At 54.9% G+C, this 16,067-nt stretch overlaps 1 protein-coding gene across 3 annotated transcripts in view; it reads left to right on the forward strand.

The window, feature by feature from the left end:
• The window catches only part of ARHGEF5 (Rho guanine nucleotide exchange factor 5), a 32,164-nt gene extending 17,824 nt beyond the window's left edge, over positions 1-14,340 (forward strand). For all 3 annotated transcript variants that reach the window (XM_037143624.2, XM_037143626.2, XM_053663165.1), the window contains 13 exons: positions 164-221; positions 631-695; positions 887-1,140; positions 3,644-3,804; positions 4,215-4,367; positions 4,650-4,779; positions 4,975-5,049; positions 5,413-5,502; positions 6,573-6,730; positions 7,336-7,497; positions 9,138-9,208; positions 10,732-10,836; positions 11,526-14,340. In XM_037143624.2, the coding sequence (XP_036999519.2) occupies positions 164-221; positions 631-695; positions 887-1,140; positions 3,644-3,804; positions 4,215-4,367; positions 4,650-4,779; positions 4,975-5,049; positions 5,413-5,502; positions 6,573-6,730; positions 7,336-7,497; positions 9,138-9,208; positions 10,732-10,836; positions 11,526-11,683 (1,640 nt within the window). In that variant the 3' untranslated portion in view covers positions 11,684-14,340. The remainder of the gene's footprint in view (positions 1-163; positions 222-630; positions 696-886; positions 1,141-3,643; positions 3,805-4,214; positions 4,368-4,649; positions 4,780-4,974; positions 5,050-5,412; positions 5,503-6,572; positions 6,731-7,335; positions 7,498-9,137; positions 9,209-10,731; positions 10,837-11,525) is intronic.
• The last annotated feature ends 1,727 nt before the right edge of the window (positions 14,341-16,067 follow it).

The raw sequence follows: 16,067 nt of genomic DNA on the forward strand, positions 1-16,067 counted from the left end.
CCGTAAGGTCCTCAAATGCTTTCTGCTTTGGCCCTCCGCTCCATCCCAGGTTCCACTGGAGCCCTTTCACCCCCACCCCCCCATGCCTCCATGTCTCACCTCCTTCGGCTCTCTGTGAGTGTCCCTCGGAGACCTCAGTCACTCCACCCATTCCCATTTTCAGATACAAGAGGTCCAGCCCCGGAAAGGTCCTTCGGCTCCTCAGACACCATCATTTTTCGGTGAGTCGCCTTCTCTCCCGCAGGCACACTTCTTCTCTCTTGTCTTAGGGTTCTGAGATTTCTGTTAGTTGACAAGGGATCTGAGACCCTGTCCCTTCCAGGAGGAAGAAAAAAACCCCAGGATTCCAGGGTAGGGAGACCCTTGATCCACCTGGTTTTGTTACCCGAGTCCTAATTTTCCATCCCCCTAAGCCCTTTGGCCATGAACTAGCCCCCTTGTAAAAGATCAACATGACTTCCAAAACAGCTCCAGACTGCCCCACAGTGGGTCAGGCTCCAACTCGCCTCCCCAGGGGCCTTGGCCCTGCCGTGCCAGTGCGTGTCCCAGGGGTCAGAGACGACCTCATCCACAGTCACCGAGGCCTCTCTGGGTCGAATGGCCAGCAAGCATCCCTTCCTTGCTCCACAGGGAGAAGAAGCCAAAGGAGGTGATGGGAGGCTTTTCAAGACGCTGCTCGAAGCTCATCAACTCCTGTGAGTACCTTGAACAGATCTGTCGATGCTCCTGGGTTGCCGCCCGGGACTGGAGGAGGCTCGAGGCTGTCACAGCGGGGAAGCGGGAGGTGCCAGGACAGCCGGAAGCAGCCTGGTGGCTTGTGTCTGTCTGTGCCTGAATGCCCCACTCCCTAATGCTCTCCCTCTCCCACGCTTCTTCTCCCCGCCAGCCCAGCTGCTGTACCAGGAGTACAGCGATGTGGTTCTGAACAAGGAGATCCAGAGCCAGCAGCGGCTGGACGGCCTGGCAGAGGCCCCTGGGCTCGCCTCCCCGCGGCAGCCCCGGAAGGCCCTGGTGTCCTCGGAGTCCTACCTGCAGCATCTTTCCATGGCCTCCCAGAGCTCCCTGTGGCAGGAGATCCCTGTGGTGCGCAACAGCACCGCGCTGCTCTCCATGACCCACGAAGACCAAAAGCTGCAAGAGGTACCCGGCAGGGCCGGGGTGGAGGGGCAGGGGCCCGGGGAACCGGAGGGAGAGCATCTCATTGGTCACGCCCTCATCTCCCGCTGAGCACCGCCCCCACCAGCACACACTTGTGCATGCCATCTTGGAGGGACTCTGCTCTCCCAGGGTCCCCACCATCCTGCCTCCCCACTTCCTGAAGCCACGGGCCACCCGCTACTACTACCTATTACCGGTTCCGACTCACACCAGGGGGCCGTGCTTCTGGATTTGGTGGGGGGAGTGTGGAGTGAATCCCACCACTACTGTTTCAGGCGAGACTGAAATCGCCCTCTTGGACCAGGGCTTCAGCCCTCCACTAGAGGGTTCCTCTTTGACCAAGGCACATCCAGCGGCCGTTTGTGGGGCCCCTCCAAGACTGAGTGCCCCTTGCTCCTGTCCTGTGGCCCATCGGACCTGTCCAGGCTTTTGAATGCCCGCCAGTCTCTGCTTGGTCTTTACTCCCAAGAGCAAGGCTGTGGTAGAGGCTGCATGTCTGAGGTCAAGTGACTGCTGCTAACAGGTTCCACATGGAGAGCTCTGACGGTCAGTCTGAGATGTGGGGTAAGCCCGGCTCCCCGGGAAGACAATACAGCACAGTGGAAAGGTGTCCCAGAATAATGTGCAAATGCGGAGGCTTTGGACGGACTGACCTGCAGTGACCCCACTTTCATCGCTGCTGGCGCTTTGACTCCGGCCACGTTACATGCCCTTTCTAAGCATCTGTCTCATTTGTAAAACTGCATTGTGACGAGGTACTGGGGGAGTTAAAAAAGAAGAAGTTTCTAATACATAGTAATCGTTCAAAGAATGTTTGCTGCTTTAATTGGCAGTCCTTCCCGGGCTCCCCGACCTGGGTTTGAAGCCCGGTTTCACCGTTTACTAGCTGTGTAAACTTAGGCAAGGTATATTAAACTTCGGTTTTCTCATCTAAAATTTGAGGATAACAAACACCTACCTTTCAGGGCTGCCGTGCAGCTTGAACCAAGTAACACATATCTAGCTGTTAACCTAGTGTGTGGACTGAGTTTGACAAGTATTAGTCAAATACTGTATTGCCGTATTCTCCCCTTTAGAGCTGGGGAAGAGAAAATTTGGCCCAAGGGACTTGCAGATGAACAATGATTTTACCGAGTCAAACAGAGACAAGTATAAGTTTTAGGATTTTTTGAAGCTTAGACTTGGGGACCCTGTTCTGACCTCAATGTTTAAAGCACCTGGGCTTGTTTAGAAAACCCCTGACCGGCTGGAGATCGGTGGACCCGGCAGTGGGGAGACGGGGCGAACCCCCCTCTCCTTCAGCATCTCCAGCTCACTCGAGGGTCCGCCGGGGGTTCGGGCCAGCCCAGTCTCACGTCCCGAGAAATCAAGCCCCTGAGTCTGGGAGCACGTGTGTCTCTCATCAAAGAACACTGCCGGGGTCTCCATTTCTTTGGGCTGATGCTACATCTTGGGGAGGTGGGGGTCACGTTCCTTGTATGAAACGAGGAACCAGGTTTTGGGAGGTTCAGCGAGCCTCCCGTGTCCGGGTTCGGTGAGGTCGTACCGGAGGGCCGTCCGGCCGTGGCGTTGGTTCTCCAGGTCAACTCCCATGTGCAAGTGCCTTCTTTCTCTGTTCTATCCACTCATCCGTCTGGACGCTGAGTGCTTGGACCAGGGTATAACCAGCCCAGGTGTCAGGGGGCAGGGTCGTGGGTCACTGCACCCCTCCGCCGGAACCTCAAGTGCTGGATGATTTCCATGAAATCACAGCACCACCATCCTGTTCTCAACACTCCTGCTTCCTTCCACTTGTCCTCCGACCCCGAATCGCCTTCATCCCCTAAACTTGGTCCTCTTTCAGAGTTCTCTGGCTTGGGAAGTGACTCCATCATTCATCCAGTTACCGACCTCAGAAACTGGGGCGTTAGCAGTGACTCTTCTTGCTCTTTTCTAGCCTTTTTCTAACTTCACCAAATCCTCCCCTGTGTCGTCCCCCCCCCCCGCCCCGCCACATAACCAGGAAACTGGCCCCTTCTCCCTGTCCAATTGGCTGTTCAGCCCTTCGTCTCTCACCTGTTCAGCCCCCTGCCCCTCCTAATCTTTTCTCCACACTGTGCTTAGGACTATGTTCGAGACCAAGTCATTCCCCTATGTACAGCCCCCTTCGCTTGCCCGTGGTCTGGAGTCCAAACTTCTTTACAGACCTCCAGACCCCTGCTCCGTTGCCTCTCCAGCGTCATCTGCTGCCCCTACTTCGGTGCGTGATTCCAACAACACACAGCTCGAGTTTCCGGAAAGCCTCCTGTTCTCTCACACCTCTGGGGGCTCGCACAGGTGCCCCCCTCCGCCTCCACGCTCTCTCCCTCTCCCTCGCTATCAGGTTGGGGTCCAGTGTGACGGTGAGCGACAGGAGGATCTGTCTTGCATGTCACCGTCCCCTGAAAACACACACCAGGGACTCAACACTGTTTCTAACGACGCTTCCTCCTCTCCAACCCCCTAGGCCAAGTTTGAGCTCATCGTGTCGGAGGCCTCGTACCTGCGCAGCCTGAACATAGCTGTGGACCATTTCCAGCTCTCGGCGCAGCTCCGGCCCACCCTCACCAACCAGGAACACCAGTGGCTCTTCTCTCGGTTACAGGACGTGCGTGACGTCAGCTCCACGTAAGGTCCCTCCTCTCCCACGTAGCACCCCTGCAGCCTCGCTGTCTTTAGCCTGTGCGCTGAAGACGAGGGGGGGGGGTGGACAGGGTCATTGGTAGATGGACAAATGAATGAGAACCGCCTGCTGGGAGGGAGTTTGGGATGTTCTGTGGGCATGCAGTGCACTGGAGATGAGATTCGGGAAGCATCTACAGATCAGAAAACCAGAACATGTTAAAAACAAACAAACAAACAAGAGACAGAATATGGGGACCAGAGACTTATGCACAGCATGGGGGGCAGAGCCAAGGGCAGTTGATAGAAGCTGTTTGCTGACGCGGGGATGTCACAAGGTCAAGGCAGAGCAGGGGCCAGCCAGCGGCTCCCTGGGGGCCGGCGGGTCTCAGGAGACTTGTGTGAACACTGCGCAGGTTCCTTTCGGACCTGGAGGAGAACTTCGAGAACAACATCTTCACCTTCCACGTGTGCGACGTGGTCCTGAACCACGCCTCCCACTTCCGCCGGGTCTACCTGCCTTACGTCACCAACCAGACCTACCAGGAACGCACCTTCCAAAATCTGCTGTGAGACCTGAACCCCGTTCGGCCCCCATGCGGGCTCGGCGGCGACCTTGTACCCAGACCTCCAACCCCTGACCCAGAGGGGCACATGTTCTCGGCCCCGCACCCTGTGGTCTCAAGCCCCAACCCACTTCCAGACGGGAGACCCTCAGCCATTCCAACCAGCCCCTGTGCACACGGGGTCCCACCCTTCTTTCCTGACCCACGGACATTCGGTGGGGTGCCTACACTGTGCCCACCCCCGTTCCCTGCTCCCTCTTTACCTGGGGCTCGCTGTCTGTGCAGGAACACGAACAGCAGTTTCCGCGACGTCCTGGAGAAGCTGGAGAGCGACCCCATCTGCCAGCGCCTGTCCCTCAAGTCCTTTCTGATTCTGCCTTTCCAGCGCATCACCCGCCTCAAACTGCTGCTCCAGGTACCGACCCCGCCCGGGACCTCTGCCCTCAACTCGGAGCGGTGATTTCAGGCCTCTCTCGGCCACTGCCCACACCCTCTTCCTCAGCGTGAATTTACTCCTGAAATGTCGTTCCTGGACTTCTCCCGTGGCCCACCGCGCCCCCCTTCCTGTTTGCCACCCTTCCCCCATCTGGGTCCACTGTGTGTCCTACAGAACATTCTGAAGAGGACACAGCCCGGCTCCTCAGAGGAAGCAGAGGCCACCAAGGCACATCACGCCCTGGAGGAGGTAGGCGGCCCCCGACCACCCTTCCCGGGGAAGGCTCCCCCCGTCCAGCCCAGGCCCCTCGCTGCACCCCACACCTCCCGCCCGCCCTGTAGCCTCTTCTCCTGCCTGGAGCACACCGCTCTCACCGCCACAGGCTCCAGATTCCATCTGCCTCTCACTCGGCCCAGGAGTGCTGATCGTGTCATACCAAATACACAGCGTCCTCGAACTTTAACTCGAGGCTGCCTTCACGCAGTTCAGGCCCGAGAGGAAAGACGGCAGTTGTCACAGCTGCTGGCTTCCAGGCTCCTTGCAGGCCACTCAGGGGTCAAACCAAGCCTCTAACGCAGCCGTCCCCCTTCCCTCGCCCCCCTCTGCACTCAGCTGATCCGAGACTGCAACAGCAACGTCCAGAGGATGCGCCACACGGAGGAGCTCATCTACCTGAGCCAGAAGATTGAGTTCGAGTGCAAGGTGCGTGGGTCTAGAGCGCACTGCAGGTCACCTGCCAACACGGAGCCCCCTCCTGCCCACCCTTCCCTCCCGTCTTTGACCTCACGTGTTCACGCTGCTGTTCCATCTTGCTTCGTTCTCCTGATTCCTTAAGTGAGAAAGGGGGGACACAGGACTGTGTGTCCTGGCTGCGGTGGAAAAGCAGGAGGGTGCAAGCCTGTACGTGTGCTTGCTCGTACATACATACGTGAAGGATACGTAAGACATGAGGGACAGAGGTTACCTGAGGGGCAGAGTGTGCATTGGGGAACTGGGCAGACGAGAGAGAACTTATGACGAAAGCCTTCATAAAAGATATGTCGGTGCCTCAACCAGTGACTATTTTATCATCTCCGACTACTGTGACAAAAGTGATGTAAAACTGGATCCAAATCCAGGGCCCAAACCTCCCCTGCAGATGCAGAGCTGCAATGGACACGTCACATTTAAATTCTAACTCACAACATGTCATTCTTACCTCCTCGCCAGAGGGAACATCCCTTGTCTACATATCGATCATAGTTTCTGCCCTGATCTTTACTCAAATTCCAGCTCCAAGCAGATTCTACCTCGTTCTCCTTAATCTCATTCCCACATCTGGTTCCAGCAGCTCCTCGGTGTTTGTTTATAATCAAAGACAGAACAGACGACGTCAGAGCTGCCTGAATCTTTGAACTTCTAAGACACACACGTAGTGTTCTCTGCCGCCTTTCATCCCGTGCCCTAACTGGGCTTCTTCTGTCTCCTTCAGTTCAGGCTTCTGGGGCTGAGCTCTCTCACATGGTCACTACTCTGGGGTGGGCCATCGGCGCCTTCCATTGCCTGGGCTGTGGGCTGGGGAGCTGCGCCATAGTCAAGGGCCACAGTTGGACGGTTCTCGGAGACACAGAGTCTAATGGGATGAGTTCTGAGCAAGGGGGAAGGTGCGGGAGGGATGCTGGTCAGCGGAGCTTATGAGGAAGGGGCGGGGTGGGGAGGGCGGGGTGGAGAGGAAGCCTGGGCCCTGTCGTGCCTGTGACACTGCCTTCTCTGTCCGCCCCCCTGCCCTGCAGATATTCCCGCTCATTTCGCAGTCACGCTGGCTGGTGAAGAGCGGCGAGCTGGCAGCCCTGGAGTTCAGCATGTCCCCGGGGCTGCGGAGGAAGCTGAACACGCGGCCAGTGCACCTGCATCTCTTCAATGACTGTCTGCTGCTGTCTCGGCCCCGAGAGTCAGTGACGGGAATGGGAGGCCGGAGCCCAGGGGGGAAATGGGAGAGGCAAGACAGGGGGACGAAAAGGGACCGAGAGGGGTCGTGTTGCTAGAGGAATCCCTCTCCGTGCCCGGCCCATGGAGTGCAGGTCACAGCAGAGAAAGGAAGAACAATCCAGAACAAAAAAAGGGGGTCCCAACAAAGATGTCACAAGGTCACACGGCAAGACCTTGCACCACGTTACACAGAGGAAATCGCAGCAAGTCAGCTGCCGCATTCTCAGCAGTCAGTCAGTCTGAGGTTCAGGTAGCTCGGCTCAGCCTGCCAGCCCGAAGAGGCTTAGCCAGCTCCAGAGCCTACCCCTGTGCTCCTGAGGGCCTTGGGGAGTTTATATTGGTTCCGTCTCTGCAACTCTTGGCCGTGCTGAAGTGTCCGTGAGACCAGATACGTGGTTTGCCAGGCTAGTGGCGGATCCCTGGGGACTCTGCAGCTACCGTCTGGAAAGCACGTTAGCACCACTGTATGGTTTCCGGGAGAATTTGCAGGCTGCCCGTGCTAACAAGGTCAGGGGCTCGGGATCCAAAGCTGTGAGGGAGGACACAGTAAAGCCTCCTGTTCCACAGGGGCAGCCGGTTCCTGGTGTTCGACCACGCTCCCTTCTCTGCCATCCGAGGGGAGAAGTGTGAGATGAAGCTGCATGGGCTTCACAAGAACCTCTTCCGACTCTTCCTGCTGCACAACACCCAGGGCACCCAGTCCGAGTTCCTCTTCAGCACGGAGACTCAGTTAAGCCGGGGGCTGGGCAAAGGAGCTGGCGGCGGGGAGGGGGTGCAGGGGCACGGCAGCCTGGCCAAGGAAGGGGCACCGGGAAACAGCCACAGCGCCGTTGAATCCACTCTGGACCGGGAGTATCTGCAGAGACACCCAGACTCCTAGAGCTAACGGCAACCCCAGAGACTGCAGTGGGCAAGGGTGCATATTCTCCGCCAAGGCTCGGTGTCCACGGTGCTCCCTTTAGTCTGGAGGGGCAGAGTCTGGGAGGTACCAGGAAGCAGACGGGCCGATGTGGAGTCTCCAAAGGGCTGGATTACTGACTCCTAGGAGTGAATGGGTGCATGCGAAAGCCAGAAATTCCTCAGTGCCAAGGGCCAGGGGGCACGTGTGTGACAAAGACAAGCACTGGGTGCCGTGGGCTTCCTCGCTCCCACCTTCCAGCCCGGTCCTGTGTGGAGCAGAAACCCATCGTGCTGAGAACTTTGATTGGCTCATCTTTTAAATAACTATCAAAAATGCACTTACACATACATGCATTTTGGAGAATATACAAAAATAATACCTAAAAAATTTTGTACGCAACGCCAATGAACAGCTACAAGACTGTACCTGTTGTTATTATTTTTAAATCCCTACCTGAGGATATGTTTTTTTTTTATTGATTTGAGAGAGAAACATTAATGTGAGAGAACAACATCAATCAGTGGCCTCCTATAAGTACCCTCACCAGAGATCGAACCTGCAGCCTAGGCATGTGCCCTGACCAGGAATTGAACCTGCAACCTTTGGTGTATGGGACGTTGCTCCAACCAACTGAGCCATGCCAACCAGGGCTATACCTATTACTGACGTTATAAAAGATATACAAAATCTCTTCTTTAAAAAGTTTGACATGTCCCCTAATAGCCTGAGGATCCTTGTGTTTCTGACACTTTTCAGTTTTGCCTTTTGGAAGACATTTCGGGGCGGGGGTCAGTAATGCTTGTTTTCACTTACTGGGCTGGTATAAGAGCCTGTGAGCAGATTGGCCCATGTGCTTTGCTTGGCACTTTGGTCAATGCCCCTGGATGAGCAACAGGGGCAGCTCTCAAGGACTCTGGCGTGTTTGGAGGCTGAGGCCAAGGCCAAGACCATGTAAAGACCTTTAGAAAATTACAAAGTGAGGCTGGGATCATATCTCACGACAGGAGAAGTGAGAAGGTGTATCTCCCTGGTCTGATTAGGGTTGCAGACTGATTTTTATCTCTGAGACATTCGGAGAAGGGAGGTGGCAGAGGTGTGTTGGGAATTACGCAGTGACAGACAGAATCTATGCTGAGGTGGACATTTCTCTCGGTACAGTTCCCCGAATGGGACATCTACCTGTTTACAACTGACGTTGACTTTACGCCCCTACTTGAAAACCCTGAGATGTGACTATCAGGATAAACTTGGAAAGAGAAGGGGGGAAATAAAGGGTGATAAGACACTAATTTAGAGTCCAAGTACAAGATCCTGTCCGGTCCTGGACTTTTGTCCCAGATAGCGTTGAACTAGACAACTTTGTGAGCTAGACAAGTCTTTTCCACGATCACGTTCATTGCCCATCATCTCCCTTGTCCTACACCCCCTGGGCTGCCACTGAAGCAGGGCCCCTGTTTTGTTTCCTCAGAAGTGAAAAGCTCCGATGGATCTCGGCCTTGGCCACGCCCAGGGAGGAGCTGGACCTTCTGGAGTGCTGTGGTGAGTGGGGGTCGAAGAGGAAGAGGTCACGGCAGGGTCCAGAGTCTGTGCGGAGGCAGGAGTGTGCGGCTTTTGTCCAGAATTTCAGGGCGGAAGACGGGCCACAGGGGGTTGAACACCTGGGATGGAGCTGCTTAAAACTGTCCATCGCCACAGCAGCGCCTCACCCCCCCCCCCATATAATCCCTGCCTGGGGCAATAGTTTATTTACTCTTTTTAAATATTTGGCCCCTTAAGTCTATCCTACTTTTTTTTTTTTGGCCTGGATGTCACCTGCTCGAAGGCCTGAGGGAAGCAGGGGGAGAAAACGGGGCCGTGCGGGGCGGCCGGTGCCTCTGTTATGAGCACGTCCCCTCCCGTTTGGAGGGTCTGAGGCCCTGCGCTTGCCCTAGGCTTCCAGGTTACTCACAGGCAGCCGCAGACACGCAGGCGTTACCAGCGCGTCTGCATTCCCACCAAGACGGGCTTCACGGGTCTCCTGTGAGCCCCACAGTTGTCCTCCAGCAAGGATTTCCTGCTCCGGATCCAAAAGGAACTGAACTCACAGGAAGGCTGGACCTTGGGTGACTCAAAAGAACAAACAAATACGAGGAAGTCTGGAGAAGGAAGTAGGAGTAACAGGCTGTAAACTGCGTTGAGTTCTGTCAACTCGCTCACTGCCAGAGCCAGCTGCTGGGTTTCCGCTCCACGGGGCTGGGCTTGGGGAGGGAGGCGAGGTCCTTAGCTCGTCCTCCTCCACGGTGACCCTGTGGGTGGCAGGTAGTCTCACGGCGTCCTGTCTGCTTTCTGAGGGAGCTAGTGCGATGCGGGAAAGAACAAGCAATAAACCCCCAGGAGACGGAATGCTCACGGGCCAGGAGTACTCGGAGACTGGTCTACCTTCAGCTTCAAGACTGTAGGCGTTTCCCCTGACTCACAAACATAAAGAAATGTAGGAAACCCAGAAATGTTCAGTCTTCTTGATCAGCCTATGCCTGTACAGACGAGGACAAGGGGACTGGCTGCCACCTTGGATCGGACCCAGAGCCCCACCGGTTAAGTGACTTCTAGGCCTGCATCAAGGACCTGGGAGGGGATGAGGACAGAGTCACAGACTCGGATTTTACGATCTTGTCGCAGACCCAGAACACATACTCGAAACAGTTCGATCTGGGGTGCACTGCGTGGCCAAGACGATCCGTTTCGAAGGAGCGTGAAGAACCCATGGAGGACTGAGGCGTTGAGGAGGTTTCAGGGCAAAGTGGGTAGAAAGTACTTGTACTACTGAGTCTCGAAAGGTGTTCACAGCGTCATTCCTCAGTTCATCTTCCCCGGAGAAACAGAATTTTTGATTCATTTCGATTCTGGTGTTTCTATTTCCTGGTCAACCGTTTCGTTCCCTGGTAAAGAACGAAGACTTTCCCAAGGGTCTCTTTGGCCTGTAACTTTCCAAAGCTCAACCTCGCCCAACCCCAAACCCTCCCAGCCTCCCCGGGTCCCCTCCGGGCCTTTCCTGAGCCGTCCTCCCGCTGTTCTCTTCCAAGACTCCCCGCAGGTGCAGTGCCTCCGAGCCTACAAACCCCGGGAGAACGACGAGCTGGCCCTGGAGAAGGCAGATGTGGTCATGGTGACTCAGCAGAGCAACGACGGTGAGGGGGCGGTGAGGGGTGAGCCCGCGGGGGCCTGGGCTGGTGTGGAGGGCGGGGCGCCGTGGGTGGGTGTGTTCCTCTCCCACAGCTGCTGGGACAAAGTACCACATACTGGGTGGCGTAAAACAACAGACATGTATTCTCTCGAGCTTTCGGAGGCCAGAAGTCCAAAATCAGAAGTGTTGGCAGGCCCACGCTCCCTTCAAAGCCTCTGGGAAGGGTCCTTCCTGGCCGCTCCAAGCTCTGCCTCTGTCTTCCCTCTGTGGGTGTTCGTGCCCCAGTTCCCCTCGTTTTACTAGGAAGGGTACCAGGTGTATGGGACTAATTGGCCCACTTGGCTCCATGACCTCAGGTTGACCTCATCTGAGCTTCACTGTTGACATCTGCCTCAGCCCTGTTCCCAGATAAGGGCTCGCTCCGGGGTGCTTGGGGTTAGGACTTCAGCTTATATTTTGGGGGCGGGGCACAATTGAGCCCATGAGAGTGGAGAAAGAACAGGAAGGACACCTGTAGACTTTGCCAGACCTGGGGCAGCCAGGGAGGGTGACCTGGGAGGCTGAGTGACCCACGCCCTGGGGCTCTGCCGTCCCCTCAGCCTGATGATTCAGAAATGCTTCTGGAAAGGGGGCTCGGGGGACATGATGGTCAGTGTTTTCCAGGTCATTCTTCCCACCCCCCTGTGCCCGCAGGCTGGCTGGAGGGCATGAGACTCTCCGATGGGGAGCGAGGCTGGTTTCCCGTGCAGCAGGTGGAGTTCATTTCCAACCCAGAGGTTCGTGCGCGGAACCTGAAGGAAGCCCACCGAGTCAAGACGGCCAAACTGCAGCTGGTGGAGCAGCAGACCTAGCTCTTCTCGGGGAGGACTCCCCCGAGCCTCGGGACAAGATGTTCTTGGAGAGGGCTGCCCCCCACAGCCGTGCGGCAGGTGCCTGCTGTGGACCAGGAGCTGGGCCTTCTGAGAGCCCAGGCACGGAATCCAGCTACTGGTCGCCACTCCTGGGCCCCCTGCTTGTGCTTTGTGCTTGGTCGGGGATTTCGAGGGGCTTTGCACTGGACCCTGGGAACCTTTTCTCGTAGGAAAAGGGGTCCATGGGCACACACCAAGGAACTTGACTGCTTCTCCCACACAGTACCTGACACTCTGCTTCCAGACAGCGGGTTCAGACCTGACCAGAGTGTCCTTCGTGGGCAGCGTTCAACAGGATCCGACCTCGGCCCACTGGAGGGAGGTGTTTAAGGGGGATAACACGTCAGGTGGGAGGGCCCACCTGGTGGCCCCTGAGGTACCTTCTAGCCCTAACGATTTTCTGTAATCATCGCCATGAGGTCAGCGCACGCCTCTCTGCTGGTGGCAATGTGAGGGCGATACTCTCTCACTCTAATAAACTTGGCACTACTCCGAGTGTTTGCTACGCAGACCCCTGAGCACTGAACCAGGTTCAGAACATGGAGTCTCGCGAGGCTTCCCACACATGTGATTCAGGTCAGGAAAGACCAAGGTGTCTGTCATAGGTCATGGTGCGTATGAACTCCTGCTTCACGACTCCCAAGAATTCAGGCGGTTTCTCTGCTTAGCATGGCCTGAGAGGTTGTACAAGAAATTAGGAAGAATTGATGAGTAATGCAAACCCTACTCAAACTCTCTTTTTTACTGAACTTGAAGGTACAGGCTAGTATGGGTGGATTTGGAAATCCTATTCAAGACCATTCACCAGTTTATGTATTTTTTAAAAGATTTTATTTATTTTTAGAGAAAGGGAGGGAGAGACATGAATGCGTGGTTGCCTCTCATGCACCCCCAACTGGGGACCTGGCCCACAACCCAGGCACGTGCTCTGACTGGGAATCAAACCAGCGACTCTGGTTTGCAGGCCAGCACTCAATCCACTGAACCACACCAGCCAGGGCCGATTTTATATTTTAACTTGAATTATTGTGACAGCATCTCCCCAGCCGTTTGATCCTATCTGAAAAGCAGCACGCCGTACTGCAGAGAGTCCTGGCATCCTGTAGGCAAGAGGCCCATCGTCCAGTTACTGCCTGCGGTGCCTCGGCCCGTCCATCTCTCACTTGCCTTCAATGTCAGACGCGAGTCCGGTCCGGCCCCACCACGTGTGATTATCTGCCCAGTCAGATGGCCCCCCTCCGGGGAAGGGCATCACCCTCTACGCTCCTTCCCCATGTGAGGGCCTCACACGGCAGTGGTGTAGCCGTCACTTAGGTCATTTGAGTCCTTCCTGGAGTCTTACCTTTGGGGTGGGGCTCAAAAGTGAAACTGTGTTGCAGCTTCGTACACAGGTGAGAACAATACGGAAGACGTGGTCCTATCCCCAGTTAGTGATGGCATGACAGGGGGGTGGTGTCACATGTGACAGCACATGTCATTTTCAGTCCATCCCCAAATGTGAGTTCGCTTGCTCAATTTCTAGAAAAGTTATCACTATTGTAATTAAGGTGGGACTAATATTAATTTATCCTGAACAGGATGACCCTACTGAACAGCCTAAAACGTCATGGTTTAGAAAGGTTCTAATGCAGTTTTTCGCTATTTTCATAAAGCCAGCTTAAAAATATATGCTTTATTAATATGTATATATTATATGTAAACTAACCACTGTTTTTTCTTAACAGCAAAAACAGTAATGATAGTCCAAGTTACTTGTTTCAACTGGTATTTGAATACTGGCCATGTGACCGAACTGGGTCATGTCTAACCTCCTATTTTCCAGGCAAATCTCAGTTAAAAGACAATAGGCTTTTTCTACCTGTCTTTAGGCCCTTAGTTTTAAAAACAAGAAACGAAAACAAAAACAGAACAAACTAACAAAGCTTATATGTGAGTAATCTCTCCTCGGTCGAATTACTAAATTTTCTATACTTTGGGTCTCACAAAATTGGGGCCAGGTCCCCTCACGTTCCTTGTCTTCTGCAGATTTCCAGAATTTGACTCCATGCACCCTTGAATTCCGATCGGCCCCATTGTTCTTAGAAACACAGCAGTTTCTGGTGAGAGACCGTGAAACCACCGTTGAGCAGGACTTTTTGGATGGAGACAAATACACGCAGGGTGTGGTTGGTTTTTAAACAAAACCAGGCACAGGGTGGGTGTCGTCAGGAGACCCCGACAGCAGTCCTGCTTGGAGGCACCTTGCTGAACTGTGACAGGCTGGGAGAGTGAGGACACACAGGTGGCTGTCCGCTGTGCTCTCTCCCTGGGCCCGGACCACGCCGAGTGCCCCTCACTTCGGCCCCCTCCCTCCGCCCAGAAGAAGCTGCTCCTTGCCGTTCATTTCCAGCATCAGCTTTTCACTTAGAGTTCACCAGGAGCTTATGATTTTTCTTGGGCACAACCGACTTGCTCTGTTGTGGTCACTTACAATCATGTAAATGAGATCAGCCTACATGTAACCATCGGGCAGGCTCACAGGTTAAGATATGTTTAGCTCCCTTCATTGTGTTTTCTGTCTCTTAAACAACTTCTAGATCCATGATACAAATAAAATGAATTTTGGTTCTATGATGACTGATTTTTTTTTTTTAATTTGGGATAGAAGTTGTTTAAAGGTCTGAAATCTGCAGAGGTGCCCTTCCCCGGCCCATTCTTTCACACATGTGTGTATTCCCCAGCACAAACCCAGTTTCCTTCCCGATCCTACGTTACACGCATAAGAATTGGTGTGTTTTTACGTGTTCAGTGACGCTGCCCTTATCATAGCCTGTTCCCGTTAATGAGACTGAATCAGCAATCCAGCCCTTTTGGTTGAGGAGCCCTTTACGGACACAGTTCCCCCCCGACCTGCCTGAAAAACACTGCACGGCCTCCTGCGTGTTTGTACTTGGCTTTCCGTCCGGAGCATAAATACCTCGGCGGTGGCGGTGCCGCGCTCTTGCCGCCGCAGTTCAGTGACTGGAGCGACGGTCGATCGTTGTAAACATGACTCAAGAGTGGCCTGCTGTTCATTCGTCTGACCCTGAAATCAGGTGTGCAGAGGGGCCAAAGGTTACAGGTAAATGAGCTAAAGAGAAACTGATGCCAGTGATTCAGACGATTCAGACGAACTGAGGACATTGCTCTGTGAGCTTCTGACCCACTGCTTCCCTCCCGCCCCTTTTAAAGCACAGTCACGAGGGAGAAATTTCTCTGCCCTCTTCCCTCCAGGGAAGAGGTTCAGGCACAGCATCCATGCAGTTCTCGGAGGTCCCAGGGTCAGCAAGAACGAGGCTCCGGTCATCGGGAAGACACAGGGTGAGTGGACGCAATCTTCATTCTTTCCGTGGCTGGTGGCAGGGGCCGTGGGTGGGAATGAGCTGGGGTGGTGTGTGAGGGAGCTCAGAGGGAGGGGCTCCTGAGCCCTGCTGCTTGGTGAGTGAGTCAGGGGCCTGAGGGCAGAGCCCGCTCCCGGGAGGGGCCCAGACTGGCCCACGGACTCCCCCAGGAGCGTCACTGAGCAGATAAATATTTTCCTGGCAGTCAGCTGAGCAATTCAGAGAAGCAATTTCTTCTGAACAATGTGGGTGCAGGTCCAGTAGGGTGGGAGTCGGGGCCGTTTTTTGTGCTGAGGTGGACCACAGACCAAGGGCTTCCCAAACCCCAGGGAGAAAGTTCAGACACTTGTAGAAAAGTTGGCCGAGGCAGAAGGACCCTGGGATGCCGCGGCAGAGACCCCAAGTCCGGCAAGGGAGACATTTGCCGACACAGAAGCAGGTGATCTTGGGGAGCGAAGGAAAATGCAGGAGGCAAAGGAAGGCTTGCCCCTTGGATGGGACCCGTCCAGCTAGTTCTAGAGAGTTTTCTTGGTGAGAGCAGCTTGCCGTGTGGATGAGAAACTGACCATCCCCTACTGGAGGCGACAGACCTCCCACAGATGTTTGTGTCTTAACAGCCTCCCTTGTCGCAGTGGAGCCTGGAGAGGGGGGGTGGTCTGCTTGATGTCACCCAGGCAGCTGGTCATAAGCTACAGGCCAGAACAGCCTGGTGTTCAGCGCTAGGACTTGGGCGGGTGAGCTGCTGAGTTTGTGCTCATCCCAGAAGGTGGAAGGGGAGTTGCCATAAATTGTGAAGACCCAGTCAACACAGCATGGACGGGCAGACTGTTTTTGGAGAGAGCAGGAGGAGCAGGTGGCGAGGCTTGTGGAATGGTTAACAAGCAGGTTTTGGTGATAGAATTGAGCTTCTCCTGGCAACCAAATGGAAAAAAAAAAAAAGATAAGGTGTGGTGTGGCCTCAGAGA

The sequence above is a fragment of the Artibeus jamaicensis genome, unplaced genomic scaffold, assembly GCF_021234435.1.
Source record: "Artibeus jamaicensis isolate MK-2021 breed Jamaican fruit bat unplaced genomic scaffold, CSHL_Jam_final contig_1044, whole genome shotgun sequence".
Lineage (NCBI taxonomy): Eukaryota > Metazoa > Chordata > Mammalia > Chiroptera > Phyllostomidae > Artibeus > Artibeus jamaicensis.